The sequence below is a fragment of the Aphelocoma coerulescens genome, chromosome 5, assembly GCF_041296385.1.
Source record: "Aphelocoma coerulescens isolate FSJ_1873_10779 chromosome 5, UR_Acoe_1.0, whole genome shotgun sequence".
Taxonomy (NCBI): domain Eukaryota; kingdom Metazoa; phylum Chordata; class Aves; order Passeriformes; family Corvidae; genus Aphelocoma; species Aphelocoma coerulescens.
The window spans coordinates 31531519-31559517 of NC_091019.1; the positions used below are offsets into that span (position 1 = coordinate 31531519).

The 27999-nt window shown below is 42.3% G+C and overlaps 1 protein-coding gene across 8 annotated transcripts in view; it reads left to right on the forward strand.

Moving 5' to 3' along the window:
* DPF3 (double PHD fingers 3) overlaps positions 1-27999 on the forward strand; it is a 157704-nt gene that overhangs the window by 44851 nt on the left and 84854 nt on the right. For all 8 annotated transcript variants that reach the window (XR_011151385.1, XR_011151386.1, XR_011151387.1 and 5 more), the window contains exons 2-3: positions 22098-22258; positions 27500-27607. Coding sequence is in view for 5 of the 8 variants with exons in the window: in XM_069017509.1 (XP_068873610.1) it covers positions 22098-22258; positions 27500-27607 (269 nt within the window). In the remaining 3 variants the exon portion in view is untranslated. The remainder of the gene's footprint in view (positions 1-22097; positions 22259-27499; positions 27608-27999) is intronic.

Consider the following 27999-nt stretch of genomic DNA (forward strand, 5'->3'; position numbering starts at 1 on the left):
TCGTGTCAAGTAGGTGCTACTGTATTCCCTTTCCAACACTGCACAATAATGAGGTCTGAATCCATTAGGGAACAGTGCTTGAGTGCTACCCTGCAACGTAGCCTGTCACTACAGGGCTGTAAATACCTTTAATAACTGTTTGCATTGGTATTTCCTTGCTACAGTGCAGAACCACCCTGTAACTCATCGGAAGCGTGTCTGACCACGCTGTAGGCAGGAGGCCTTCACAAGGAACACACAGGATTGAGTGCAGCTGAGTACAAGCCATGTGGCAACGTCCTACAAGGGCTGATCTTCAGTGTTTTCAGGAGTTTTTAAAAAATCTTTGCTCATTATTTGGAGACACAGTGTGCTGGAGCGATTGGACATTCTCTCTGGAAGAAGCAAGGGCTCAATCAGTAGTATCTACAGGCAGGAGCAGAGTTCACCTAGAATGACCAAAGGAAGAAGTGCTTATGTTTGTCTGCATACCCCTTCCTTGTCTATGAACCAAGTGATACAGTTGTTTACACCAGTTTGTCATAGTTACTACTGTATTAAAAGAAAAATCAAGAAGGAACATTCAGATTTTGCAGAATAGATAGGTTACTTCACTCTTTTTGGGTCAAAGATGTGTCTAATGCAACATACTGTCTCTTAAAAACAGACAGAAGAAGCAAAAAACCCACACAAGTCCAAGTCTTCATTTCAGTATTTTCCCAGTATTTCATAACTCTATGAAGGCAAGTGGCATGTTTTAAACAGGTGTAGAGTTGTGCCTCACTGCTTCCTGTATTTCAAACCCTGCTATCTGATTGGAATGGGAGCACAGGTATTGCATGCCTGTGTGCCTTGTGCCTTGGTTACCCTGGGTTATGCATTCACTGAATCGCCAGCCCCTTTGCTTTTCTTTGTCCGGAGCTGGCGTTCATCTCCATCCACCCTTCTTGCCTCCTACTGCTTATACACATGGTGCAGTCATGCACTGGGCTGAGCTCCTGCTCGTGCCAAATCCACCATGCTGCTGAAGGAGGATGTTACAGTGCTGGAACCAATTGCAGCCAAGAAATACATGAAAAAGGGAACTGTGTTTAAATCATCACATCAAATAAAAGAAAAACCCAAATAAATGTGAAGAGAACATGAAATTTCGTCTTTGATGTTCTGTGCTGGGAAGGTTTCAATCTCTTTTTAAAGCTCCTCCTCCACCCTCTCGCTTCTTATGGGATTGTATCCAATATTCCAATGTTCATGTAATGCCTTGACTTTGCTATCATTCTTCTTGGGGTAATTATAGGTTAGTATAATGTACCTATTGTTCTGTTCCACAAAGCAGCACTGTCATATGGATGGCAGGGGTGAGATGGGGGGGATCTTTGTGTGTTCTCCTGCATCCACATTGTGTCTTTAATTAGTGTTCTTCCTTGCCTTTCCTTTTTTATTTTAATTTATTTTCCTTCCCATGGTACATGCTGAGTACTTCCCCCTCTCAGACGTTTGGTCTCTTTTCCCAGTTACACTAGTGCCCTGTTTTTTTTGTTTTGGCTGAGTTCATTCCCATCATAGCAGGTTTGCCTTTCAGATGAAAATAACATGAAAACCAAGTAATGACTTACTGGTGCTTACAGAGAAAGCAGATAAATTATTCTTTCCTAAACCATATTAGTTGAGTCTCTTTTGTTATCTTGCATGATTTTTCCTAAATTCAGAAAGAAGAAACCTACCCTGTGCCCAAGGGCTCCGCTCTGCGTTTGGGTCCTGCTGCACAAGGCACCGTAAACGTGTACCAACATGGTCCCTGACTGGAGTGCTCACATGTTTTTCTGTAACAGGATTCGTCTTTGCCCTCCAGGTGCAGGTGTGGGAGACTGCAGCTGAGTGTTGTACAGTGCGTTTGGTGCAGGGTCTTCCGCTGTTTTTGCTAGACAAGGTGCCGAGGATATTATTGGGTGCTTGAGAAATATTAAGGAGAGGCTGAAGAGCCCAGTTAATCTCGGTTGTTGTACCCAGGAGATCAGTGTTGGTTCCTAATTGGTGGAGAAGCTGTGTCATCAGTTGCTTGCTTTCTATTGTTGCCACGTCCAAGATAATATTCAGAGCTGGTGATGTATTTTAACCTAGGTTCTTCTTGATTAGCTGCTGTGTATTTTGCTGTAAACTACTTTTTATTTTTGAGTCAAATAAGTGGTCTGGAGGGAGGGTTTCTGACTTGCCCATCAAAGTAAAACAGTAGTGGGCTGTTTTATTTATTTTTCAGGATTTCACGCAGCTTCTTTCTCTTTGAGTGGGTTTACCAGAATGATGAAATGGGAAACCTCCAAATGATCGTGTTTTTGAAACCTATTGTTATAAAGGAGGGGATTACAGATTTTGGAAAAATCTGGATTAAAACCTCTCTGCTAGCAATGAGTGTGCCTTGAGTACATGCAGCTTCCCTTCTGTAAATGGGCACAAGTGTGTTCTGTGGTCAGAACTTGGACTCCTCTTCTGCAGTTCCCAGGCTTCCTCTTGTTCCAGATGCACAAAGCCAAAACACACGGTTTCAACTTGAATATTTCTTTTAAAATGCCTTACATGAATCTGGAAAAGACCTGAAGGCTCATCCAACTTTGTCATTGCTAGGTTCTTCTGTGACAGGGAGTGACTTCTACTGTGAAGCATTTAAAATCATCAGTGTCTGTATACCTTAACATATTTGCAAGTCTGCAAAAGCATGATTCCCATCTCTGGGTGTGTGGAATGGAGTAAAACAGACTTAGTGGATGGAAGTGGACTTTCTCCTATGCCTTGAGAATGTGGTCTTTCTAAAATAAAAATTAACCTCTTTCATAATGGTAATTTGTAGAATTTTGTCTCCAAAACAAAAGAACCAACACAGATGTACAATTTGGCAAGCCACAAATATTAAGCAGCCAGGCTCTTTCTCTCTGGTGTAATTCCATGGACTTCAAAGGAATCTAGCCTAAAATTTGCTGGTTTCTGTCTGGTGTCCTGAGTAATGCTGAATCAGATTTGATGTTTCAGAAATGGATGAACCCTTGTGTGTTCAGTGCTGCATGGTGAGAAACACCCCCTGGTATGAGCACACTCGCACCCACACACACACATCGAGTGCTTTCTGGGGATGTTCCCAGAACCAAGGCGCTTGCCAGGTGGGATTGCAAGCCAGCTCTGGCCGTGTTGCATGTGTTGGAGAAGCACAAGGATGTTCCTCACAACTGCTGCTTGCCTTGTGCTTGCTTATTGTATTTCCCCTTTGTATCCTGAAGTGGAAACCACAGGTTAATCCCAGTTAGATCCTGTAAATGTTTGCCCCTGTTGGACCAGACCCAGAAAAATTCCTCCCGCTGGCTTCAGTGTATTTACATACCACAGGTCATTACAAGGTGGTGCTCACCTTTGTATTCATTCCCACATGTCAAAGCCGAAATATTAGTTCATTTTTCTTTTTTCTCCAATATTTCTTCTATTTTCTAGGTTACTTTTTTTTAAGAGATAAGAAAGCGAAAGGAGTGATCCCCATGGGTCCTGACATCTGCTGCAGTCATTCTCACAGACTCAAAGGAGATTTAGGGAAGGAGAGGAAACAGTCTGGCTGCAGTCTCTTATTGTTTCTCTTTCGTGGGCCCCCACCCTGCACCCTCCTGGGCCTGCAATCCACTAACTAGCTCCTCCTGACTCCAGCTGTCATTTTTCCTTTTTATCTACTCCTCTCTCAAAGAACCAAATGTCATCTCTTGTGGTTCCCTTAGCTGGGGTCAGAGATTCCTTTATGTGCATTACACTGATCAAGGATTTTTAACTGGGAATGAGAGCGGTAATCAACTGCATGGTTGGGGAAGGGGAGAGATTAAATCTGAGAATTGCCAGTGATTGCCCCACGTGAAGAACAGCAAGCAGCTAGCAAAACACATGCTATCATTATGCTCTTATGATTATTTTATTCCCTCAGTGACAGTAAAATGCTATCTATAGCAGAAAGGTAGGACAAAGTCCACCCTTGTTTAGCCCTGTGCTATTAAATGGATTTTCCGTGGGGTAGAATTGGGAACAATTACATTTACTATTTGGAATGACTCACATTTGCAGACCCTCTACCTGGGGGATTTCAAGAAAGGGAGAAGGGAAATCAAAGGTATGCTTGTGATCTAAATTGAGAAGCCATTTTTGATCAGAAAAGAGCAGCCATTTTTATATCCAGTCTTGACTCTATAGCTGTGGGGAAGCCATTGGAGGGTGTAGTGGGATGGGACTTCTGCTGTGTCCTGACACTTCAACTTTGTCAGCAAATTTTAGGGCATGATGGGTGAATAAAAGTGGGGTGAATGAAATACAGGAAGGGTATGAAGATGCTGCTTCTAGCTTTGCCCATGGTTTATTTTTCTGGCTTATTCAACACAGAGTCAAGCTCCAAGGGACTGCAACAGATTGCAAAATTTAAGTTTCACGGTCTGTGAAGGCATAAGTTACATGATGAGCATTACCTTTGCATTGATTAATTACTTTAATTTTAGTAGCCTAAACTGTCTCCTTTAGTACACCCTTTAAAAAGTCTTGTCAGTCCCTCTAAAATGTCCTCTGTTGTTACAGAGCTATAGGAAGAAGAGTACAAAGTGTCCTGATTCTCCTTTTGCACTGATGTAAGTCAAAAGTACTCTGAAGTACACAGGAACTGATTCAGTCCTCTTCTAGAAGAGAATTTTCTTCATAAGAGAAAAACAGACTGTAGTTAGAGTTGGTTTATTTGAGGGAGACCTTCCTGGTGGAGAACGAGGTTTCCTTCAACTCAAATTGCCAGTTTTTGCTAAGATGTGTGCAAGTGTCTAACATACTAGTATTATTCTGGTTTTACTATCTAGGCATTTGACAGTGATTTTGTTAATGCTTTCAAAATATGTTGCTTTCTTAGCAACTCCCCTAGAAGCTGGGGACTACATGAAATTTCCAGTTTTATTGCTGAAATTTCTGTCTCTGCTGGCTGTAGAAATATTTACTCCTAAAATAATCTAGCAGTTCAGAAACAGAACCCAACTCAAGATTTTTTGAGTGGTTTGATTTGGAAATACTGTAAATACTTCACTGCTTTGAAAGAGGAAAATATGAAAATAAACTGGTTTAGTGGAAGGTGTCCCTGCCTATGGCAGGGCCTTGGAACTAGATTATCTTTAAGGTCCCTTCCAACAGAAATCGTTCTGCGATTCTGTTAAATACCAGGTGTGGGTGGTAGCTGGAATACAGGAAGAAAGGTGGGAATATCAGGATAAAAAAGGCTTATTTCCCATAGGTTAGGGGTTAAGCTTCTTGGCCTTGGACTTAGTCCCCTTCCTGCCTACTTTTCCAGTTAAAACAGATGTGCCTGAATCTCAAGTTTAAGATGGAACCTATTGGCAAAGATCCAGTCAAATGCTACATCACAAAGCTTCCAAATCTGGGCAGATGTGGAGTTGTACTTGACCTGCCTTTTCTTGCTTCCCTCTACCATGTTTCAGCTTTATCATTTGGAATGGGCCTTTATTTCATTTTGAGGTCTGATCATCCCTTGTATGCACTGTGATATAAAAAGAAGGATGGTTAAGAGGAGTCCACAGTCCTAGAGATGCTTTGTCAGCTAGTGTCTTCTTGGTCTCCTTCTTTACTTTTCTCTGTAGCATGGGATATGGATCACCTCCTGACATGATCTAAGCACATTTGCCCCACAAATCCCTTGGAATTTTGCATGCCCTAGAACACTGGTGATGCCAGTTTTGTCTTTCTGGGGCAGGTTATAGGACTTGAGGGTCCTGGTAATTTTTTTTTTTTTCTATAGATCTTAAGTGTTTTTAGCATACTGGAAATTTGTACCCTGTTTTTGTGGACCTTTGTGTGCTAAATGCCTTGTACATTATTTTGTGGGGTTGGTAGAGACTGGGCTCCATTTTTAAGTTTGTAATTTCCAGTCCTTTGTTGTTCAAAGACACACAGTCCCTGCTGTGTGCTGTTCCATTTACTGCTCCCTTTTCAGTCTTTTTTGCCATCTTTCCTTACTTATTCAAATTTGTCATTCCCAATGGTATTGCTGTTTTGTTCAGTGGGAGCCATGATTAAAAGTTTCCCCACTGGACTGATTTGATTTGATACCTGTCTTTTCAACCTCACAGTCTTTGAAAAAATCCCTCAATACATAGGCAAATACCAACACCAATGCTGTGGCCTCATTCTTCTTCCATCTTGTGCAGCTTTTTACCTTCGTATAGTGAGTGTAAATCAAGGAGAAATCAAAACAGAGTTCTCAGTCTATGCAAGCTTTAATGGCAACCAAATGTACAATGGCATGGGGAAATGATGTTTCTGAAGTTCAGATTCAGGCCTTAAGCCCAGACTGAAGCTGAATTGTAATTTGTCATAATTTACCTGTTATTAAAATATTAAATGTTTTACAAAAGCAAGTTGTATTTTTTCTGCTTCCACCTTTTAAATTTTTTTGTACTGTTCCTCTATTAAAATGTACTGACAGTTACAATCACATGGAAAGATATTACTGCAGTAGCCAGTTTGGTCCTTCAGGACATTATATAAACACGTTCTTCAAGTGACTATAGAACCTGGAATGCTGAAGGAAGCAGATAATTGCAGAGACAAGCTGTATTTTTACTGCTGTTTTTTGGAACACTAACAACCCTCTAAAAGATGGATATTGCTAGAACTTAGTCCTCTTCTTTTTGTAGAACCATGTGTTCTGGGATTCTTCTCCAGTATTTTATCAAGATTTTCTCCTTTATGCAGGCAGAATTATCAGAAAACAGAGAAGCAAACAAACCTAAGCACAAGCATGCAGCATAAAAATTCTGTAAAGTGTCATTTTGGGGATATTAGAAACAATCTCAAAACCATGTAATCCTGTAGTAAATTACAGCCATACCAGCTATCACCTCAAAATCCTCTATGAATTTTTGCCACAGATGCTTTCCAGATGCTGCAGCAGTTTCCAGCTGCTTCTCCACTTTTGGATGCACCAGACAAAACTGAGAAACCTCATCAGCTGATGGACAAACTTATGAAGGGTAAAATGGAGTAGGAGCTACTTAGTAGGAACAGACATAATTTTGTCTAAGATGCCACTGGCTGAAGACACAGATGCCAGCTGTTTATCAGCTAGCTTCATACTGAGGGTTCATTTTATTTTAGTATGCTCTGCACTTGGACTTGCCTTCTTTCTTTCAGTCTTCTGGCTAGCTAGACCAAAAGAAGGAGTACAAGAGTGCCATGAACTTATCATTCATACAAATGTATAATTTTCTTACAATTGAACTTCTCTCTGGCAAGAAGTCACGTGAAAATCAGGTTATGAGATTCCCTAGCTCTCCATTACCCTCACAACAAGAACGACCTGGAAGACTTGCATCAACACATAAAAAGTCAAATGAACACCAGGCATTCTTTGTATTCAAAACCCATATATGTGTTCCTATAGCTCCTCTTAAGTAAAATATTCAGTCATTCACGGCAGCCTTATAACCAAGAGTCCATGTGGCAGTGATTAATTTGTAAATATAGGCAATCTGTGCATAGGGAGTGCTGTAGATGAGAGATAGTCAAACCTGAAAAGTTTGCTTCTTGAATGGACTGAGAGGGAGCAACATAATCACCAGGGTGTGGTCTCCTATGCTGTGCTGTGGTTGATGCTTTGTCATCATTGTTGTGTGCTGATGGTAAGCTGTGAGCAGGTGCTTTAGTGCACTCAGGTCGTCACTGTGATTAGCTTGTAGAGCTCTGCAATTGTGTTTTCTTCCTGACTGCTGGAGAGAAGAGTTGCCTTCCATTTCGCCATCTTTCTGCTTGTCCTTTTAACTACATCAAAGAGTAAAGAACAATCACTAGTTCTTTGAAATATTGGCTAAGCCTTCTTGTTTGTTGAGCAGAGAGGCTCTGATTAGGCGTACTGATTCCTTCAGAACCCAGATGTGATGTTTTAAGGAACTCAGGCTGAGCTATGTAATACATTAGATTGTTTTCCATTTTCTGCAAAAAGTGTCCTGTGTTTCACTGAGTCACATGGTGCTGTCTCCTAGTTTTTCTCTTTATGCTGAGAAAGATTTAGTGTGTAACTGATGAGTGTATGTTACACAAAAACTCCAAAGAGTATCTGAAGGGCTTTTCTTGCATAACCCTCACCAAAGATGATGAGGTTTTTTAGCATTCTATGCATGTGGCTTGTGGTTCTCTTTAGGGAGAAGAGGGGACACTTTGGAGGGAAAGGAGATCATCATTCTGTTGTTCAAGTGATAGAGCCAACAGTGCTGCTATCAAATAATCACAGTTCCCAAGCTAACCACAAAGGAGATCACCCCACAGAGGTCAGAGGAGGCATTTACCTGCCAGCTTTGTGCTCGGTAGCAGCTACACCAAGAAGATTCATCTGTGCACGATGGTCCTTAGAAGCAGAAGACTTCCATACCCTCCTTACATGTGACCTTTTCGCAGATCTTTTATTTTTCTTCCCTTCTCAACTCCTGCCCATGGAGGCACTCTTCCCTTCCCCCTCCCATTGCCTTGGAGCTGTTTTGCTTCTCCTGATGAATGTCAAGTGTTTTGGGCCTGCAGCCCTACTGGGTGGGGGCTAAGACTTGGATCTACCCCTGAGACACAGTGGAGCCAGAAAAGATGGGTTATTTTAAATTGTGTGGTGACAAGCCTTTTTTTTCCCTCCCTTTTTGTTCCCAGAGGATAGCTGGGGAAGTTTGCTGTGCCAAATGGTTGGAATGTGTTTTTTCTCCTCTTCCTCCCCCTTCAAAATAGAAAGAGAAAACTTTATACTGTGAATTCCATTAATTGGGAAACATAAATCCAAACTGTAGTACAGCATTGCTGGGCCTAGGCACCTATTAAAGTTTAATGAGGGAAGAGCAGCTTTCTCTTGCCCTCCCCTCTTATGCTCTCCCCACATCAAACTCTTTCTTGTGGTGCCATCCTGTTCCTCTGGGAGTATGGGAATGCCTGGGAGAGTGTGTGAGAGCATTTGTCCAAAGTTCTCATGGGTCTAAATGCAATATGTGACTCCTTTAAAATAATGCAACCAGAGCGAGGCATGGACATTATTCCAGGCTGAAGTTAGTTGGGTAGCCAGTCTAGGAAAGAGAGATTCCTCTGGGTACCTGCCCAAAGTGGCTGCAAGCCCATTTGAGGGAAATCCACTCTGCAACAGAAATTTAACGGCTTATGTGCCCTGACCATATGTTTTGGACTGATGACAGGGTCCCCCATGATGAATGTTATATGGCTTTTTACTTCTTTTATCAGGTCTGGTATTTTCTCAGAACTTGATAATGAAGTATTTCTTTATCACTACTGACTGGCTGAAGAGATATCTCATTAAATCCAAAATAGAAAATAAGAATCCTTCTCCTTGTTCCAGCTGTGGTAATGGGAATAAATTGGTTCCCATCAGCTTGTACTGGATGTAATGGAGTCTCTTACACAAAAAGCCAACCAGAGAGGGCCTTGATCAGAGCATGAATGGGAGTATAATTAAACTGAGTGTAATAACATATACTTTAGCAAAGATACACAAGTTCATCTGAAATGGCTATGGAGTGAATGCCAAAAGCAAAAGCTTCTCTTTGGCATTGATGCTTCAAGAAGAAAAGCAATTCACATAGTGGAAGAAAGGTAGATTGGAAGGGTAACAGGAAGAGAGCTTAATTAGATGGCCGTGTGAATCCCAGAATTTATTAAAGCCAATGCTAACTGGCTCTGAGATCTGCTGCAGTAAAATAATAAAACTTGCCCTCAGGTAAAAATGCTTCTTATGGTGGTGCAAGACCACTGTTCATCTTGAGTTCTGGATAATATAACGTTACCACATGAGGTATTTTAACCTGCTGGTAATATTTTACTGCTTTGCCTGCAAGCTTGTCAATGTTTATGTAACATTGTAAGCATTAAAACTCTTGTTTTTATCAACTTCGCCAAGCAATTTTATCAACTGCTGCTGATGCAGCACTGGTAGTCTGGGAAGAGCTGCTTGCTTTTGCTTTGAGAGATGGGATGTAAGGTTAGAGGGGGTGGATGGTGATTGCATGAGCAATGCAGGTCAGGTTACTGTTGGATTCCTCTTGCAAGATAAGTGAGAGCCCTCTGAAAGGTAATTATTGGGAAGCATAAATTCCTGAGATAACCTGTCCAAGAAGAAATACTGACAGGAGCAGAGGCTCTGTGTTAAAGGCTAGCCATTACTCCAGGGCAGTGGGCTAACCTTTCTCTCTCTCCTTTTCTGTAACCTCTCCTTGCTCTGACAGTTGACTCCTGCAGTTCTTTTCCTTCAGTTGCTTGTCAGTCTTGTCCTGTTTATAGACCACAGTGATGCTTGTCTCCATTCTGTACTAATTGGGGTGCAGACAAGTGGAGGGAGACTCTGGATGCAGTTTAGTTCCATGTCCAAACTCTTGTTTAGTCATTGTCTTTGCTTGTCATTGTCATTGTCACTGCAGTATTCAGGTAGCTTTTACAGGATATCTGAAAAAAAAGAAAGGTTACTCTTGTACTTCTTTAACTGATTTTTGTATAGAAGAGCTTCAGCTAGCTTTCAGCACGACATGGAGTCAGCTTTGTCTCTGAATCAAGAAGATTGCTGGATGGAAGTTGGGGAAGGAAGTCTTGCAGAGTGAGAAAACAAATTTCAGAGGAAAAGATGGAACAAAACTGGGAAATAAGAAAAGTGACTTCTCTTTCTCTATGGCTTTGTTATGCAAACACTCCATGTCTCATCCGTAATGTAGAGATAATGATATCTACCCAGCTCCTATTTCCACTGGTTGATTGATTAATGACTGTCTCATGATCCCTAGATTACACTTCTGTGACCTGCAGCTTTAACTACTGCAGTGTATTACATCCCCAAAAGAAAATGGAACCAATGTGTTAGTTCTGGCTAGTTCCAGCTGGGAAAACATGATAAACTGACCTGAACAGCCTTGCCCACGTGTACCTGCTTCTAAGACCTCATTCTAAAAGTGCACTGAAGCATGTGCTCTCTGTTCAGCTGCCATCTCTGTTCAGCAAGATATTCAAGTATCTGCCTAACTCTGAATTGATGGGGAGTTGCACACTCAATAACGTGCTGTGCTGAACTGGGACCTAGTGCTTGGTTGCAGGCAAGGTTTCATCACAAGTGTTTGAAGACCTCTGTCAACACACGGGGCCAAAAATGAATCTGAGGTCTGCCCTAGCATGATGGGGATATGCATTAAGCAAGTGGAGTCTTTCAGACTTGCCAAAAGAGTAAGTTATTTGAGCAGATGAAAGGATCTTTATTTTGCAGTGATAATTGCAGCAAAACAGTATTGCAGGGTTTGCTAATTGTTAAGTGAATTACAAGGTTTTTCTATTTGCTTTAACTGTTCTACAGTAATAACCACCTCAATCTGATACTTAAGGTGGTGCTGAGAACAGGAAGCAAGTCAGAAGAAAAAGAGGTGCAAGGAAAGTCCATTAGTATGGGAAGAACCATCAGATATTTGAATTTCTGAAAGCTGTTTGTGGCAAGTACTTTTTCTTGGCTTTATTAAAGAGTTCCTCTTAGGTGCTGCATAAGAATCTACAGAAACCAGGGCACAGGTGTTTGAAACATCACTCCTCAGAGTTATATGTGAGTATTTGCACTGATGGTTTGCTCTGCTCCCATGGGATGTTCTCCAGGTGCAGAAGATCCTGTGCCTAGACCTTTGAGTTAGTTCCAGTGTGCTCTCAATACAGGGTCTTCTTTATGCTGGGGAAGCTGTGAGATGATGTGTTGGATGCATCTGTTTTGCCTCTTACAATTTTTATCGTTACTGTTCAAGGAGTAATAATGATACTTCATGAGAGGAATGACCATAATCTGCCCTACTTCCGTTTGTAGGTGGAGCTGGGGGAAGGAGGTGAGAAAAGGAAATCTAATTCACAATTCTCTTGGGAATTTCCCTATGTAGCATGAGTCAAGTATATCCCTGCTGTTCGTTTGCTAAGGCCAGTAGATTTACACAAGTAACATGATTGTTCCTGATAGGAATGATTGTTCCTATGTATTTAAGAGAAATAATAACTCAAAGAAACACAACTTTAGTTATCTAGGAATGAGATGACTTTGTAGAGAACAGAAAATATGATTTCCTGTTTTGTTTTGTGTGGTTGATGATTATTGACTGGGTACAGTGGATTTTAGTGGTTTCTTACATGTGTATTCAGTTTGTCACACATGGATTGTGACCAAGGATCTGAAAGTGCTACCCCTTCAATATTAGTAACTTTAAAATATTGGCTCTAGCTGATTTTTTTTTCCCCAAGGCTGACCTCAGGGGCAAAGTAAACTCTAATAATTATGTGGTTTTATGTTAGATCTATATAAATCTCTGCTTTGCTACTTGTGGGATCATTTTCACCTGTGCCAAATGGATTGTTTCCTAGAGTGGCATTTCCTTTACATCAGGAGATACAAGGTTCCTACAAAAGAGACAAGTCAGCAGAAAAATGTGAGTTTACTAACTCTTACTAGTGAAAGGACAGGAAGTACCTAAAATATTAATGTAGTAACAGTTCAGTGTAGTGGGGAAGCTTGCATACCATTTAGGAACATTTGTACTACTCTTCTACTTGCATGTTTATTTTAATCTTTAAATTCTGCCACCTGGATTGAATGGCACTGTGTATTTGTCTACTAACTAACTGCACAAGGAGCAGGGGAAATCCCAGCCTGAGAACTTCCAAGAGGGCTAACAGAGGTCATTCAGACCAGGACCATGCTGTAGAGCTTGGACAGCTGGGACTCTGACTTGGCTTAAAGCATGGGGCAAAACCCCCATGGTCTTTCCTGGCATCTCACTGCCTATTGAGCTCTGGTGGAAATATGTGGCTTCATGAAAGATGTGATACTCAGACACACATGAAAAGGAATGCTCTGGTCAGCTTAGCTGATGTCATTTTGGTCAATGATGTAACTGGAGTAGGGAACAACTTCCATTTGCATTTTTTGTGTCTCCCAAGAGGGCTGTGCTGGCTGAGTGACCTAGCTGTCACCACTGATGGTGTGGACAGACTTTTTCCCATTGCAAACAAACAAGTGTGCCACTTGAAGACTAACCCAAGCTGGTTGTACTGCTGGAGATACCTCTGGTGGCAGAAGGGGTTTTGTGAGCTTGCCCTCAGCTCTTGCGGGCAATGTCAGCTGGGTTTGCTCAAACAGATCGAATGGCCTTGCTTGAACTGAGTCAGGGAGTGCTCACGCAAGTATTGCCAGTGGCAGGAGGTGTGGGAGCAGTAAGCTCTAGGAGGCAAGCAGTGAAAAGCAGCAGGGTAGGAGGGAATGGGTGATATTTTTAGCTGGCACAGCTAGAGCTAGGAGAGGATTTCTGTTCTTGATCTGAACATCTTTTTAGTACAGACAGTGCCTGAAGTAACGCACACGATTTATTAGTGAGGTAAGTGTAGGGTGTTACCCGTGTTCTGCAGGGGAACTGTTAGAGCTACAAAGGAAGTCACGGCAGAGTAATTTGTAGAAGTCTGGTTTGCTGTCTTGCTGGTGCCAGCTTGGGTGATAGATTATGATTTTTACCAGGAATGCAAAAGATAGGACCACTGTGGGAAATCAGAACCATGGGAGCTGAGTGGATAGACTTTGTCTTTGACCACATCTGGCCCCTAAGACTATTGTTGCACTAAGCCAAACAGAATTCTGGTGACCCCAAGCCCCAGCAGCTTGAGTTGCTTTTCTAAAATATATATATTAAAAAAATAAGTTAGATGTTGTCATGTCCAATCTAATACTATTGCTGAAGTTTTCATTAGTTCATTCCTTTAGTAATTGGAAAGAATTTTTGACCTTTTAGGGGAGGTTAGGACCAAGCTGAATTCTGAGTGCAATTCAGACACAAGAGAGGTCTAGGTTATTACCTTTCACACCTGTTGTTCCTTTAATTGGATGATGCTGCATCTCTTTAAAACAGAAACTCTGGCCTGAGAAAGAATAGATGCTCTGAGACATCCCCAAGGAGTCTGCCTCTGAGATTAACCTAATTGGTCACTGTGCTGAGTCTAATAGAGATTGTATGCAATGTCTGTCTCTGGAAACAACTTAGGTAGCCTGATGTATGGCATGGAAACTGCTGCTGATGCCTCTTCATGGAAATGAAAGTAAAGTAAGAGAAGATGTGGACAAATTACCACATGCACTGTAGTATAATTGTTCACAGTCCAGTACATTTGAATGGGGCTGATAACTTAATCTTTTGAAATACCTGATTTCATAAGTACACATCAGCTTGTACCATACACAGATAGCTGTTATATCTAGCCAACAACTCTGCATGTTAACAGCTGAGTGAGATGGGCAGAATTATCCCACCTTTTTGGCTTTGAGAGCTGGGAATGTGGCTGCAGGCCTTGAGTGGGGTCATGCACAGCTGCAGGAAGAGGAGCATCTCTAGTTCTGATCCTTATTCCTGCACAGAGACAGCTGCAGCTCTTGACCCTGAAAGCCAGATTTTTGTCAGCAAGATACCATCATGCACCACACTCTTCCTGGCAGTATTAACTTGTGCTGCTGTTTCTTTTCTTTAAATGGAAATGCCAGCAGAGCTCTCATACTTCTACAATACCTGTGAGGATGGGGCTAATCAGATCAATTTTCCTCAAATTGTAAGTTAAGCCTACCTTTTGTCATTTTTCTTCAAAGACAGACTTTTTGCATGATATGATACCAGTAGTTTCACAGTGGATTAAATTACAGCCTAAGCCTGTTTCCAGAGTAATGAATGTAGCTCGCTCTACGAGGCCGTGCTCTCTGTTACGAATCAGGATCACACCGTGATTCAAGCAGTGAGTATCCTGTTGATTCTGGCCACAAGTAGCCAGCAGGGATTTCCAGCCCTTTAGGGGAAGTCTGCTGGTAAATACCTGCAAAAGGGGATTTCTTTGCCCTTCTACATAGAAGACAGGCGAATGCTGGGTGCTCTGAAGAGGGTGCTGAAAAACCTCACACTGCTTTTACACTGATCTGGGATTCAGCCTAGACTTGAGCATCTTGCATCAGGGCATCTTCTTGACTGCTGTAATGTCTGGGCTGTGCCAGTGCTGACTCAGGAACTTGTCATCAGATCTCTGATGGCTCCTAATCCCTTGAACCACACACAGTCTCTGCACCTGCCACAGAGCAGTGAACAAGTGCTAGAAGCTTGTCTATTTTGACCTGTCTGCATGAGTTCTTCCAATGAAAGGAAGAACCTTTGTTTACCCTTGGATCATTGCTGCTCTAGCAACAACACTGTCTTCTTTGTATACTGTTTTGTGGTCTGATTTGTGTCATCTACCTACCACAAAAAGAGTCCTGCTAGCCATTGTTTTCTCTGACTCCCAGGCTGGGGAAAGTTACACAGTCTTCCTGTTGTCCATCAGGTGAAATCACTCAGTATGTATAGAAATAAAATAGCTGTCTCAATGACTCTGGCTCTTGGAGAGTGTAGGATAGACATGTGTTTGTGAGTCTTTAGAAAGCTGCCAAGTTTATGTTAAAAAACTGAAAGCCCAGAAAGTTTGAGTCATTCTGTAGCACATCTGGAAATCCTGTTTTGCCTTTGCTCACATTAACACCCCTTACATCATTAGAAAATGTTGTGCAGGGACAGATGCAATGGACCACTATGAGAAAACTGAATCTGAACATTCCTGCACTTTCTGGCTTACCACTAGAGTTTGTAGTAGGATTTTGAGCAATCTGTTATGCTTCACCTAACGCCAGGGAAGCCATTCTCTATTCCTCTTGAATCTCCATGTCCTATCTTTCTGCAGTTGCAAAGGGTGCATGATTGTAGCATTTAGGCACTGCCTACTGAGTAGAAATTCCAGAAAGTTCAGCCAAAGGAGGGGCCTAGCCAGCCCTTTTTTGTTTAATGCTCAATAGTTGTCTGACACTCTTAAATATGTCATATTTTCTTTTGCTTGGATCTTTTGATGAATGTTATGTTAGCTTCTTGCTATGTAATGTGAGGATGAGCAAAACAGAATGCTTTACCTCATCAGGGAAGATGCTCTGAAGCTGAGGGTCTGCTGTCTGAAGATGTTACAGAAGCCTGGTGATACTGGACTCTGTTAAGAACAGGTTTCCAGTTGCGTCTGGGTCTAGAAAGGAGAAGCAGACATTCAAGCAGCTTGAACTTAGTCCACTGTGCCCTTCATGAAAATCAGTGGTGTTTCAGGGTCTGTGAGGAAAAGGCATGAGGACAGGCAGGGGACTATGGACTTCTTTGGCTTGCTTTGTGATAGGGTAAGTACCACAGTTTTGCAACTAGCTCTGTCTTTGTTGCTTTTCTAGTCTGAGGTGGAGAGTCAGAGTAGGCCAGTCCAGATGGGAGAAACACACATGGAATGGCCAGGCTGCAGCTTGAGAATTATGCTGACTGCAGAGAGAAAGGAAGGTCCTTTTGGTGATTGTGTCTATAGGATTGTGTCTATAAGATTAATCGTGCTAGTGCATAGTTTGTAATGCTTCCCACTTCCTGTCAGCCTCATTCCACTCTCTTCTGACTTCAGCCTCTGCCAGCTATGCTGCCCTTGCTTTCAACACTGTGAGGTTTGGGAGAGTGCTGTCAGCATGAGGGGGAAAAAACATAAAGCTGCATGTCAGCAATGTAATGGCTGGCATTCCTGCCCAGATACTTCATCATATTCCCTGAAGGTTTTGCATAGATATTAAATAGAAATGGTTGAAGAATTGAGCCTTGTGGCACTCTTCATGTCACAGGTCATAGAGAGAAGGAGCAGCCACCTGTCAGGGGCCTCATGGGACCTGCTGGAAAGGAATGAGTATAGCCAGCTCAGTGCAGTTCTCTCAACACTTGCCAAGACGTGTAGCTGTCCAAGATGGTCTCCAGTGTCACAGGCAACTGATAGCTCAGGTAGTGCCTGCCTGATTTCTTAGTCTCTGCTTAACTTTGTGAGAAGGCCTGAGACCACACTGGTGCTTCATTTCCAGACTCATTCATGAGTGTCTCCAAAAGGAGAATAAAAAGTATCTTTTGAAGCTGCATTGCACCACTTCTCTCATACCACTTCTCAGATCTCACCCAGTTTGAAACTGGATGGCAGTGCAGCTGAATAACAAGTTCTGATTTAAAAGGTCTTTCCCAGTTGTCCTCACTGTTCCTCACAGTATCAAATAAGTCAAATTATCTAAAATGTAAGACTAGAGGCTAAATGTATAGTAAATGAAAACTCCATGGTCTTAAGGAAAGCAAGTCCCACATTTTTGATTGTGACTGAGGATCACTGTAAACTGTAGAAGGAAAAGTCCGTTGCTTTCTGTTACATGACTAGTCATTTCTTCCTGTGCTATCAGGTTTTTACTTGTCTAGTCATGTAGTGAGCATGGGTTTAGAGGGAAATGACTAGAAAGAGGCCTGGCCTCAAGAACTGGAGACAATCTGGATTCATACTCAGAGGTATCTGGTGGAAATTTAAGAGCTGCACTTAAGGAGGACTGGTTCTTAGTTATACAAGTTTTCCTGGGGTGATGTGGACCTGTAATCATGGTTGAGCATGGCTGGTTATAAGTGTTCAGCGAGGGCTGGTTATAGGTGTTCAGCGAGTGCTCACCTTCTCTGGGTACTAACCTGAATTGTGTTAGGTACTGCAGGAGGGGCGTGATGGATTCTGCCTATTTTATAGCCAATGTAAAAGGTGTAAGTGCACTCAAAAATATGTGACTTTGCAGGATGGACTGTGAAGTAGTGGTGGAGAGCTGCTCCGCTGTTTTCAGGGCGCATCAGGATCCCTTGTCAGCACAGAAACAAACATCTTGAACATCTGGAATGAAGTCAGGCTCTTGGTCCTTGTTGCTAATTTATGGGCTTATAAGACAGGCAAGTTCTTGGGTTTCTTTTTTTTTTCCCCTCATTGAAGGCATGCCTAGACAGCAGAGTCATGGCACTAGGTACTACACAGAAAAGTAGTAAGTTGGAGTCTGCTTAGAAATATTATGGACTAGTTAGAGCTAGCAGGCAAAGATTGAGGGGAGGGAAGAATTGTTCTTCCCCGACTTCGTTATTAGCTGACCTGTTTCCATGATAGAAACCCTCAGTTTCTTAACACTTTAAAGAACAGTGACCTCAAGGATGTCACAGAGTGTGATCTTCCATGCTGGTGCTTGCTGTCATGGCAGTGACTACCTGCAAGGCTGCACAGAATTGCACCAGCCTCACATCGCTGTCCCAGCACCCACAGGGCTGCTGGTGCTTTCAGAGTGCTCACCTCCCCACTCACACGGAGCTTCCACTGCTCCCAGCCTGCTGTTTAGTTTCAGTCCCACTTTTTTTGCACCAATAAAGAGCCTCTAACCTCCACTAAACATTTCCCTCTCCTATGCAGCTTTGCAGAAGTATGCAATAGCATAGGTTGTTCTTTTCCAAGTCCGGGATCTTTTATCAGTCAGCCAGAACCAAGTTATTTTAGTGTGCATGGGTTGGTATGTAAGTGCAAAGCCTGTGTGTATGCCAGCAGTGTCACTGGCATGTCTGCCCCAAACAGCTGGGGTTTCACCTGGGGCTCTGTACTGAAGGGCTGTGTGCTTTTCACAGTGTGCTGACAACCGTATTCTGTATTTCCAGTTGTGCTGCCTTCATTATGATTTGCCTTCCTTGTCCAGCAGTTGTTCATGTCTACTCCTTGCTTTTTTTTTCCCCAGCATCTTTAAAATCTGCACATATGCTGATAATTTTGTGTCATTAATATCAATCTAGACAACTCTGTGTGACCTTTAACTCCCCTGTCCAAAGGGAAGAATTGACCCTTGCAGTCAGTCACAGCACAGCACTGACTCATACATACTTTTCATAAAAATAATGCGGAAATTCCCCATAGTTTTTACAGATACTTTTTCAGGAGTTGAAGTGTAAGTCTTCCATAGCAACACAGTTTGGGAAAACTATGAAGCATGAAACAGATAATTAATCTTTTTTCTGACATATGATACACTTTATAATGTTCATTTTTTTCTCTTCTTGTATCTCACTTGCTCAAACTCAACAGATCTGTTTGAGTTTCATTTGAGCTCATGTGCTCTCTGGTCTTATCCCCACCCTTGTCTGTTCTCCAGTTCCATTGTAAACCTCCTGGGAGGGGGCTGGGATTTGTCCCACCTCCTTGACTCCACAGTGATGAACACAATAGGACTGTACTTCCCCTTTTTTGCCCTTATTTTAATATACTTTCTGGTTTTTCCTGCATAAAATAAAACATGCTGTGTTTAGATAGGTAGCACAAAGAATGAAAAAAAAAAATCTCTAAGTTTGAAGTTCTTTAAAAAAAAAATAACTGAAGTTTGGAATGTGTCAGAATCCCTCCAATAAAGACTAATGGTAAAACAAAACAACTAGGCACTCAAAAGTAAATTCAGGGAAGCTGTTTACCACTGATATATGAGTGTCACAAGGAAATACTGTTTCTTTACTTTCCTATATTTGATTATTTGTCACTTTTAAAAAAAATTCAATTTATAATTAAGGCCAGGGCAATTCCTCAAGGTCTCAGTATCTGAATATCTTTCCAGTGAATACTTACAAAACTGCATTTTTTTGATCATGCTTGCTGTAGTGGAGCCAAGGCAAGCTTTCTTAAAATATGGAGGTGACTGAATACTTCTAAATTGTTATTTTTCTTTAAGGCAAAAAGTGCATATTTAAAATCGTTAATGTAATGAAACAGCTAGACTGCAAGATTGTGTCAAGAGTGAATTTGACCCATTAGCTTGGTTGCTTCTCTGCCATTAGGATCTCAAAACCTCTTTTCTCCCTCTTAGAAAAACCTGAAAATTTCTCTACTTGATAATGTGATTTAAAGTAAAATATTTTACATTTGAAGACTTACAGTTATTTTCAGTCATAGAGCAAGGTGGAAACTGAAGCAATCTCCAGTCAAATCCTATATCTGGGTTGCTGAGATGTATTGTCTTTGTTAATATGGATGCTTTGTGGTGTGCATATTCTAATGACTGAAGTGATTTTTGGCATAAGGAAGACTTATGCAGTGGTGGCAATTTTTTGTCACACAGCTATGCTTTTCTTTTCAGTAAACTCCTTAGAGTTAGAGAGCATCCCTGGTTTAATATAGAAGGAATCTGACATAGCTCTGAGGAAACTCATGTGTTTGTGGAAAGAGCTGTTAATCTTTGATCAGCTGGGGTCTCCTTCTTACTGACTTTGATTACACAAGTGTACAACTTTAATTACAGCTTTTAATAAGATTTCATTTCTTCCTAGTCACATTCTTTGTATAGTAGTGCAGCTTATCTTTTCCTTTCTCCCCTGGTCCCCTTCCCTTCCCCCCCTGCCTTTTTATGGAAAAGGGCATTTGGGGTCATTGCAGGGGATTCAGTGTCTGCAGGGATCCTGCTGTACACACTCTGCCCACGGCTGTACCCTCCACTCACTTGCACAGTCCAGAGAGCTCTCTCCTTCAGCTGCCCTCCAAAGATCCCTGCACTGGCAGCTGCCCAGGAGCTGGTGGTCAGCAGGGGAGGACAAGTCTGAGAGGCACCATGGTCACACAGACGTTCACTGCTGCACAAAACCTCTGAAAAACCCTTACGAAGTCTCTGTAGCCAAAGGATGTTCTGATCTCCCCATCATTGGATAACCTGAGACTTGGGTAAATTAAGTTCCAATTATCAGAATTGAGAAGGGGGAACTAGAGGTGCCTCTCTTGGTATTTGCTATATTTGTGCTCTTCCCTAAGCCTCTGCTTTTAGCCCCTGTCAGTGACAGGATATTGGTCCAGCATAGCCAAGATGAAAAGAGTTTCACTCTCATGTAAAGCATAACGTACAACTGAGGAGTCACTTAAAAGATGTGAGTCACAAAAAGGATACAGATGGTAAAACAGAGCAATTTGCACTGATTTGACATTCAGAGGTGTGCAAAATTTTAAAATGCCAGTTGTGCCTATGGAAGAGGATACTGGGCAAAAACAACTAATAGAACAGGAAAGGGACTCCCTTTTATCTCTGTGCATGCATCCCTTTGGCTCACTTGCTGTATGTGCTGTACTCTTTTTGCACACTAATGAATCTCAGAGTCAGAGCAAGTTATGGTATCTATCACTCTGCTCCTGTTTTCTAATGAACTTACCCCTAACAGGTAGCTTTCCTAGCTATTCGTGTCACGACTGAATTTCACCTTGACAATAGATCAAGAATGAGGTTCAGCAGTGTGGCCCACCTACTTTGCAATGCTCCAGCATGACAGCTGCTTTGTGTCCTCAGGGTAGCTTTACTTTGATGTTTTTCCCTGTTTAGAGAAATTTGGAGGGAGGATTTTGGTAATCTCCAGCAGGCAGAGTTTTTAAACTTTTCTCAATGGAAGATGAAGGTTCTACAGAATTTTTGAACAAACAGTTATTTATGAAGTGACATTGTCTTTAGAACTGTTCTTCCCACTGGACTCCAGAGAAAAGCAGCATTTGCCATGCTGGATCTTACTGGTCGCTGTTGTAGCCTGCTGCTCTTGGCACCTTCCAGGAAAACTCTGGAAGGCTTATGACAAAACATCTGGTGTGACCATTGCAGATATGGCTCCAGTGATTAAGGAGTGTGTTTTCATGTCGCAGAAGCACACAATAAGAGGACTGTGGTCTTTGCTCTTATGGGGTCTTTGACACCAGAAATGATGGAGCGAAGTTCTTCTAAACTTGGCTGGCTTTCTGGTTGCTCAAAACATACTGCAATAGCTTCTGTAACATGGGGTTGAAATGACTGGTTTGCTGAATTGGCTGGACAAACTACGGGGGAAGATAAACAATCAAATGAATTCACTGTGGTGTACATGGGCCTGACCCAGGGTCATGGGCCAGTGTGGTTGCATCATTTGCTCATTCAGTAGCCACACTGCTACTGAAAAGATCTGTGTCTGGTTCCTGACAGCCTGGTCTTTTGGTGAATTTGACATCACTTTCTGCATGATCTGCTTCAGCAGTGTCTTGTGTCACCAACATTTGCACCTGTCCAGGCAAAGTTTTTCTGTTTGTCCATTTTCAAACCAACCAACCTTTCATGCCCCTTTTCCTACTCTTGTTGGAGGGGGCAGCGCAATCATTCTCACTGTCTGCCCTGTCTCTTTTGGCAGACTTGGGGACCAGTTCTACAAAGAAGCAATTGAGCACTGTCGCAGCTACAACTCCCGGCTCTGTGCCGAGCGAAGTGTCCGCCTTCCCTTCCTGGATTCGCAGACTGGTGTAGCTCAGAACAACTGCTACATCTGGATGGAGAAGAGGCACAGGGGACCAGGTTGGTAGTGTTGTGTCTGTGTATTCATGTGCATGTATGGAGGGCTGGCCACTGAGCCCTCATGGGGTTTAATTAATAGGAGCTCAAACCTGCTACAGGCCACACAGAAGAGAAACTGCCTAAACCTCTGTGCCTGCAGGGGATTTCCTTCGGTAACTGCAGAGAGCTCATGCTAATTACGCAAAGAAGTGCCAGACATGGTAGTTTCTAAGGCTGCATCATTGTAGCTCTTTTCAAGCTATCGATCCCAGTCTGGAGCAGAAGACTCAATGCTCTGCTCTAAGCAGGACTGGAATTACCTGTAAGGTGGAGAAGGGAGTTTCTGAGATGAATGCTGAAAATAAGGAACTATATTGGGAAGGATATAAAACTGAAGTAAAATACAGGAGAGTCCAGTTAATGGAATGAACATTGTTCTGGTGGTTAGAAATATACCTATAAACCCTGGTTCTTCTTTGGACAAGTTAACATGGGTATCTGTTCTGCAGCTGCAGTTCCCCTGGGTACAGAAAGAAGTCGGTATATTTCCTTAAGGAGCTTTAGCTAATGCCTGTTCCACAGCTCAGTGAAGCTCAAGGGAAAAGAGCACTGTTATTTTTGTAGACTTTGGTCAGTTGTTCCTTTGTTAGACTAAATCCATCTGAAATCCTTTTTTGAAAGGCAAAGGACAGTTGACAGTCACCAGTCGGAAGACTGGAGATGTTGCTCAGACAGAAGTCCTTCTGAACCCCTGGGGGTATTTGGCTAGGTTATAGCTCAGTATCTGACCAATAATTAGCTGAAGGAACAGGTATTTTGACAGCACCAAAATGGATTTCTACCTTTTTTTTTTTTTTTTTTTTTTTTTCCCTTTAGTGCAGCCCAGAGAATCCAGGCAGGAAGGGACCTAGGGTACATGGGCACTGGAAGTATGACATGCACACGTGCATAAATACATGCCAGTTCTCTAAACTATATTGACGCCTTCCCACCTTCACCCTCCACCCCCTCAAACTCTAGATCTGAAATTATGGGAAGGCGCAGCCTGCTCTAATCTCTTCCACTGTCTGGTTTACAGGAGATGAAGTAGGAGGAGCACATAGAATGCTCCTTTGCCCTCCTGGGGCTAAGAAAGCAATTGCTGCTTCTGAAAAGTGCCTAGCTGAGTCTTAGCTGAAACTTTCCTTCTCCCTTTCCTAGGATATACTAAAGGAAGGATCCTTGCGCTCCTCCTATTCCCAAAATATCAAAAGTAGAGTTCGTGTTGTCTCGCAGTACTATCAGAAAACTGTTTCTATAGTAAAATTCAGACACTTCTGGCAGAGGAGACAACAGGTGTTTTTACAGCGTTAAAAATACCCTAAGAATATTTCAGCTACCAAAACTACTGGGGTAATTTGGGACTGCTGAATGTGATTCACAAGATGGGAGTTGTTTAAACTTCTGCACTAACCTTTCTTTTCTAGGGTTGCTTCATAACCACAGTCGAGTTTTTTGTTTCAGCTGAAAATTCCCCCTTCCTAAGAGATTATGCTTTGGTAAAATTAGGTCTTTTCTTTTCTTTTCTTTTCTTTTCTTTTCTTTTCTTTTCTTTTCTTTTCTTTTCTTTTCTTTTCTTTTCTTTTCTTTTCTTTTCTCTTCTCTTCTCTTCTCTTCTCTTCTCTTCTCTTCTCTTCTCTTCTCTTTTCTTTTCTTTTCTTTTCTTTTCTTTTCTTTTCTTTTCTTTTCTTTTCTTTTCTTTTCTTTTCTTTTCTTTTCTTTTCTTTTCTTTTCTTTTCTCTTGTTATGAGTAAGGTGCTGCTATTTTTATCCTTCTGAACACAGTCAGAAGGTGTGTGTATATATATATATATATATATTTACACAGTATACATCCACTATATTCACAAGTAATGTTTTGTCAACAGCGACTTTCAGAGAGATAGACTTGTGTGGGTCTCATTGGTGTCTGTGCACTTACAGAAGGAATCATCATAAATGTGTTACAGCATCACACCAGGAACCAAGATGTCCTGCTTTGCCTTTCTCAGCCACAAGCTCTGTGGACTATCTTGAGCAAATTCATTCTGCAAATCTTTCCTTCTGCACTTCTGATAGTGAGCTGTTTGGCAACTTGCCCTCCAAAAGGGACTAGGTGACATTTTTCCTGCAGGTGTGCGCTGGAGACTAATGGTGGACCATTCGTCACAGAGAGTATCAAGTGAAAGAAGTCTCCTGCATCTGCATTGGCCACCAAATCTGATGACTTTGTTTTTTTGAATTAGAATAATCAGTGTGAAATGAAGCAGCCCTCCTCCCCCATATTTGCTTTCCTCTTTCTTGATTTTTATTAGCCCATTTAGTGCTCCCTTGAGTGTCTTTGCGTAAATCTATTTCTTGTAGTATTATGGTGAGTCAAGGCATCCCTCTGCAGTTTTAGCATGCCTGGTTTTGGTCTGTACACAATGTGCTTGTGCCCATACTAAAGGGCTCTGAAAATTCTCTGCCAGCCATCCTGGTATCTGTCTTGTGTGCTGTGCTCACTACCATTTACTATCCCTAACCTGAAAAACTAGATAAAGACAAATGGTAAAGCTCCAGGACCTCTTTTCACTTACACAGACTTGAAAAACAGAGGAGATTCAGGAACTCAGCATATTAATTTGAGTTCTTGCTATCTTCTTTGTTAAAGGAGTCAGAAATCTGCATCTCATGATAAACAGTTCAGGGTTAATTTCACACAATACTGCACATAACTCCCTCCTTTTCCCCTCCTCCCCTGGCCTTTCACATGAGCTTTGAGTTATGACTCTCCTACACTAATGAGATAAACAACATAACTCACTGCAGGTTCTGCTATTTCCTCTGTAAGCAAATGGTTGGAGCCTTCTCTGGTTGCCCTATAAGGTACCAGAGGGAGAGACAACCCACAGAGGACTGAAGAAAGTAACATGCATTATTTCCATGTTCACTGCAAGATCGCCTGTGAAGGAGCTACATTCAGAGCATTCAGCACTGACCCTTTCCTTGTTGCCTCTCCTTTGTGTAAGATGTACACTTCATGTGAGCTGACACAGATGGAGAACAGGGTAGAGAAATGAAGGTAGCATTGATGGGTTCAATGAAGTGAAGATCTGGTATGTGTTTTAAGTTCATTGGATGGCAGTATATTAATGAACAGGTGTATTGTAAGTGGGAACAGAGGGCTTACCTCAAGGGGTGCGGAGGTGGATGTTGGATCATCCGTCTCTTATTGATCTGCCTGCCACCCTCTAAGGAAGAGGTTTTCCTACCTCTCTCCTTTCAAGTTTCTAGTTGGGCTTTCAGCATGTAGTATATAGTTGCCTTTCACTGTCCTGGCTGAATCCAGAACTGCTCTTTCATGTAAGAGTGCTCACATTAGCAGATATTCCCCCAAAACTAGTAGGTCTTTGCTCCTCTCTGTCTGGGATAAAACCCGTGGTGCTTATTCTTTCAAATGGCTCCTCTGTGGAGGCCTGGGCAATGGAGAGCTGATTCTCTGTCCTATTGCTTTGATCTGGCAATTGCCATTTCAATATTGCGTTCAAGTCCTTGCACAGGACCTGCTGTGAAAGGGTGGGGCTTCTTGCCTCCACCTCTTTAATTACATCAGAGCCAGGCACAATCTACCTCGTCATTATAGCAATTGTTTGCAGTGGTTAATGTTTGCAAAGTGGCATGAAGAAGGGTGTCCAAACACTGTATAAGTGGTAGTTATTCACATTTTTATTCCCAAACTGGTCTTAAGCAACCTGTTCTGAAATGTGCCTGAGATGGGCACAATGCCCAGCTTTCTGGGCATCTATGAAAGAAGGGTGTGAAAAGTCCAAGTTCAATAGCATTCTGTGCCCTGAGACAGCCAGGAGCTCTGCAAATACTCTGTCTCTTGGCCATACTCAGGCAGTGTGCTGTAGATGCTCCAAGGCCTTGGAAGTAGGTGGAAGGTGCTGGGGTCTGAACTGGCATTCCCAACAGTTGAAATATTAAAAACCAGGAACTCACTTGCAGAATTTGATTAGCACATTCCCTCGAGGTGAATTATGTTATTGTGTCTTCCTCCCCATCCCCAAGTAAGTAGGATGGTTTTTTTTCATTATCCTCATTTGGTCTGGTGAGTCGCTTTTGTTCCCAAGCTGATATTCTCTCCTAGCTGCATCAGAAGAGAGGAGAGAACTCTTGGGCCATCCTCCTGCCCTTGAGCTGTTCTGATTTACTGGCACCCCCCTGATGCTGTCCAGCTGTTCACTGTTTGTACAGTTTCAGATATAGCAACACCACTCCTCTCCTCTCTCTTACGTGGTCTTACCTGGTTTTTGAGGACAATGAGTCTGGAATTGCAGTCATGCTTTGTAGCTCCTTCAAGACAGCAGCAACAGCAGAAGGGCAGAGGAGCCAAAGCAACTGGTGGACAGAGAGGGCAGAGAAAGCAGAGGAGAGAATTAAATTCCTCCAACTTTTCTCTGTCTTGCTGGGTATTTCTGTGTGTCATGACTATCTGCGGCAGTTGAGGATGCTTTGAAGCACTTGCCAGTGTGCTTCTGTGCCCCTATTAGTGAAGCATTCACAAAGCCCTCTGTGTCCTGAATGCAAGAGAGCAAAGTATAGCTTCAACACTGGCTGAAGGGTGTCTGTCAGGAGAGCCAGGGCAACTCAAAATCCAGTGATGCCAAATGTGGTTTAAGGGAACATGCAATGATATAAACATTATTGCTGTATCTCCTCCCTCATTCAGCATACTGGCATGAGGAAGTAAGAGTCAAAATGAAGAACTGGTGTTCAGACAGAAGTCCAGAATGTAAGCAAAAATACAGAGTCAGACCTCTTGGATCTTGGTTTGCTCCCATTTGGAAGACACAAATTTCCTGAGCTGCTCTGTGCATCAGGGGCTCAAGATTTGCATGTCAGAACTTCATCTCTTCTCTCTCAAGGGGCTTTCTCTGCGCGTGGAGGAGGCATCGCCCTTGTGACCCAGGAGAGTCTGAAATTCTATTTACCCTGAAGAAATCACAAATTATTTATGTGCAGCTCTGGTTTCAGTGAGCTGAGTGAAGTGTCTAAGTGAGACCTAGATTCTCTGTAGGCCTGATCCCAAGAGGTGCTGAGGAGCCTCAGGAGCACTGGATGCCTTGAGTGTGTAGCTCTGCCTCATGATTTGCAGAATCCTCCAACAAGGAGAGGCTGGGAGGGCAAGAACAAAGATGCTAGAGAGTGCTTGTGGTTTCCAAACTGAAATGTGATTAATTTTTTGCCTTTAATCTTCAGGCCTGGCCCCAGGTCAGCTGTACACATACCCAGCACGTTGCTGGCGCAAAAAGAGGCGTTTGCATCCCCCTGAGGATTCCAGGCTGAAGCTGCTGGAAATTAAACCTGGTAAGTATTTGTTTGCCTGCCTCTCCCAAGCTGCAGAACAGCTGGCATACATGCAAACCTGGCATTTAGACCTTGGACTTTATCTTTGCTGCTTTCCAACCATTTCTCATTGCATCTGTTGCATCTTACTTGATTTGCTGTAACCATAACCACCAAACTCGCTGCATACAACTCATCCCTTATGAAAATGTGAACAACTTGTATTGAACACAATGGAAGCTGAATTTAACTTCTGTAGGGTTGAATCCTGGCTTCTATTAGCAAATTCACAAGGATGCAAAGAATCAATGTATTACTAATTATTTCTTCAGTGCATTACTAATACAAAGTCTCACTGGCATCTGCTGCCTAATCTTTGTGAAAAAAAACCACTGTGTGTGTAGAACAGTAAG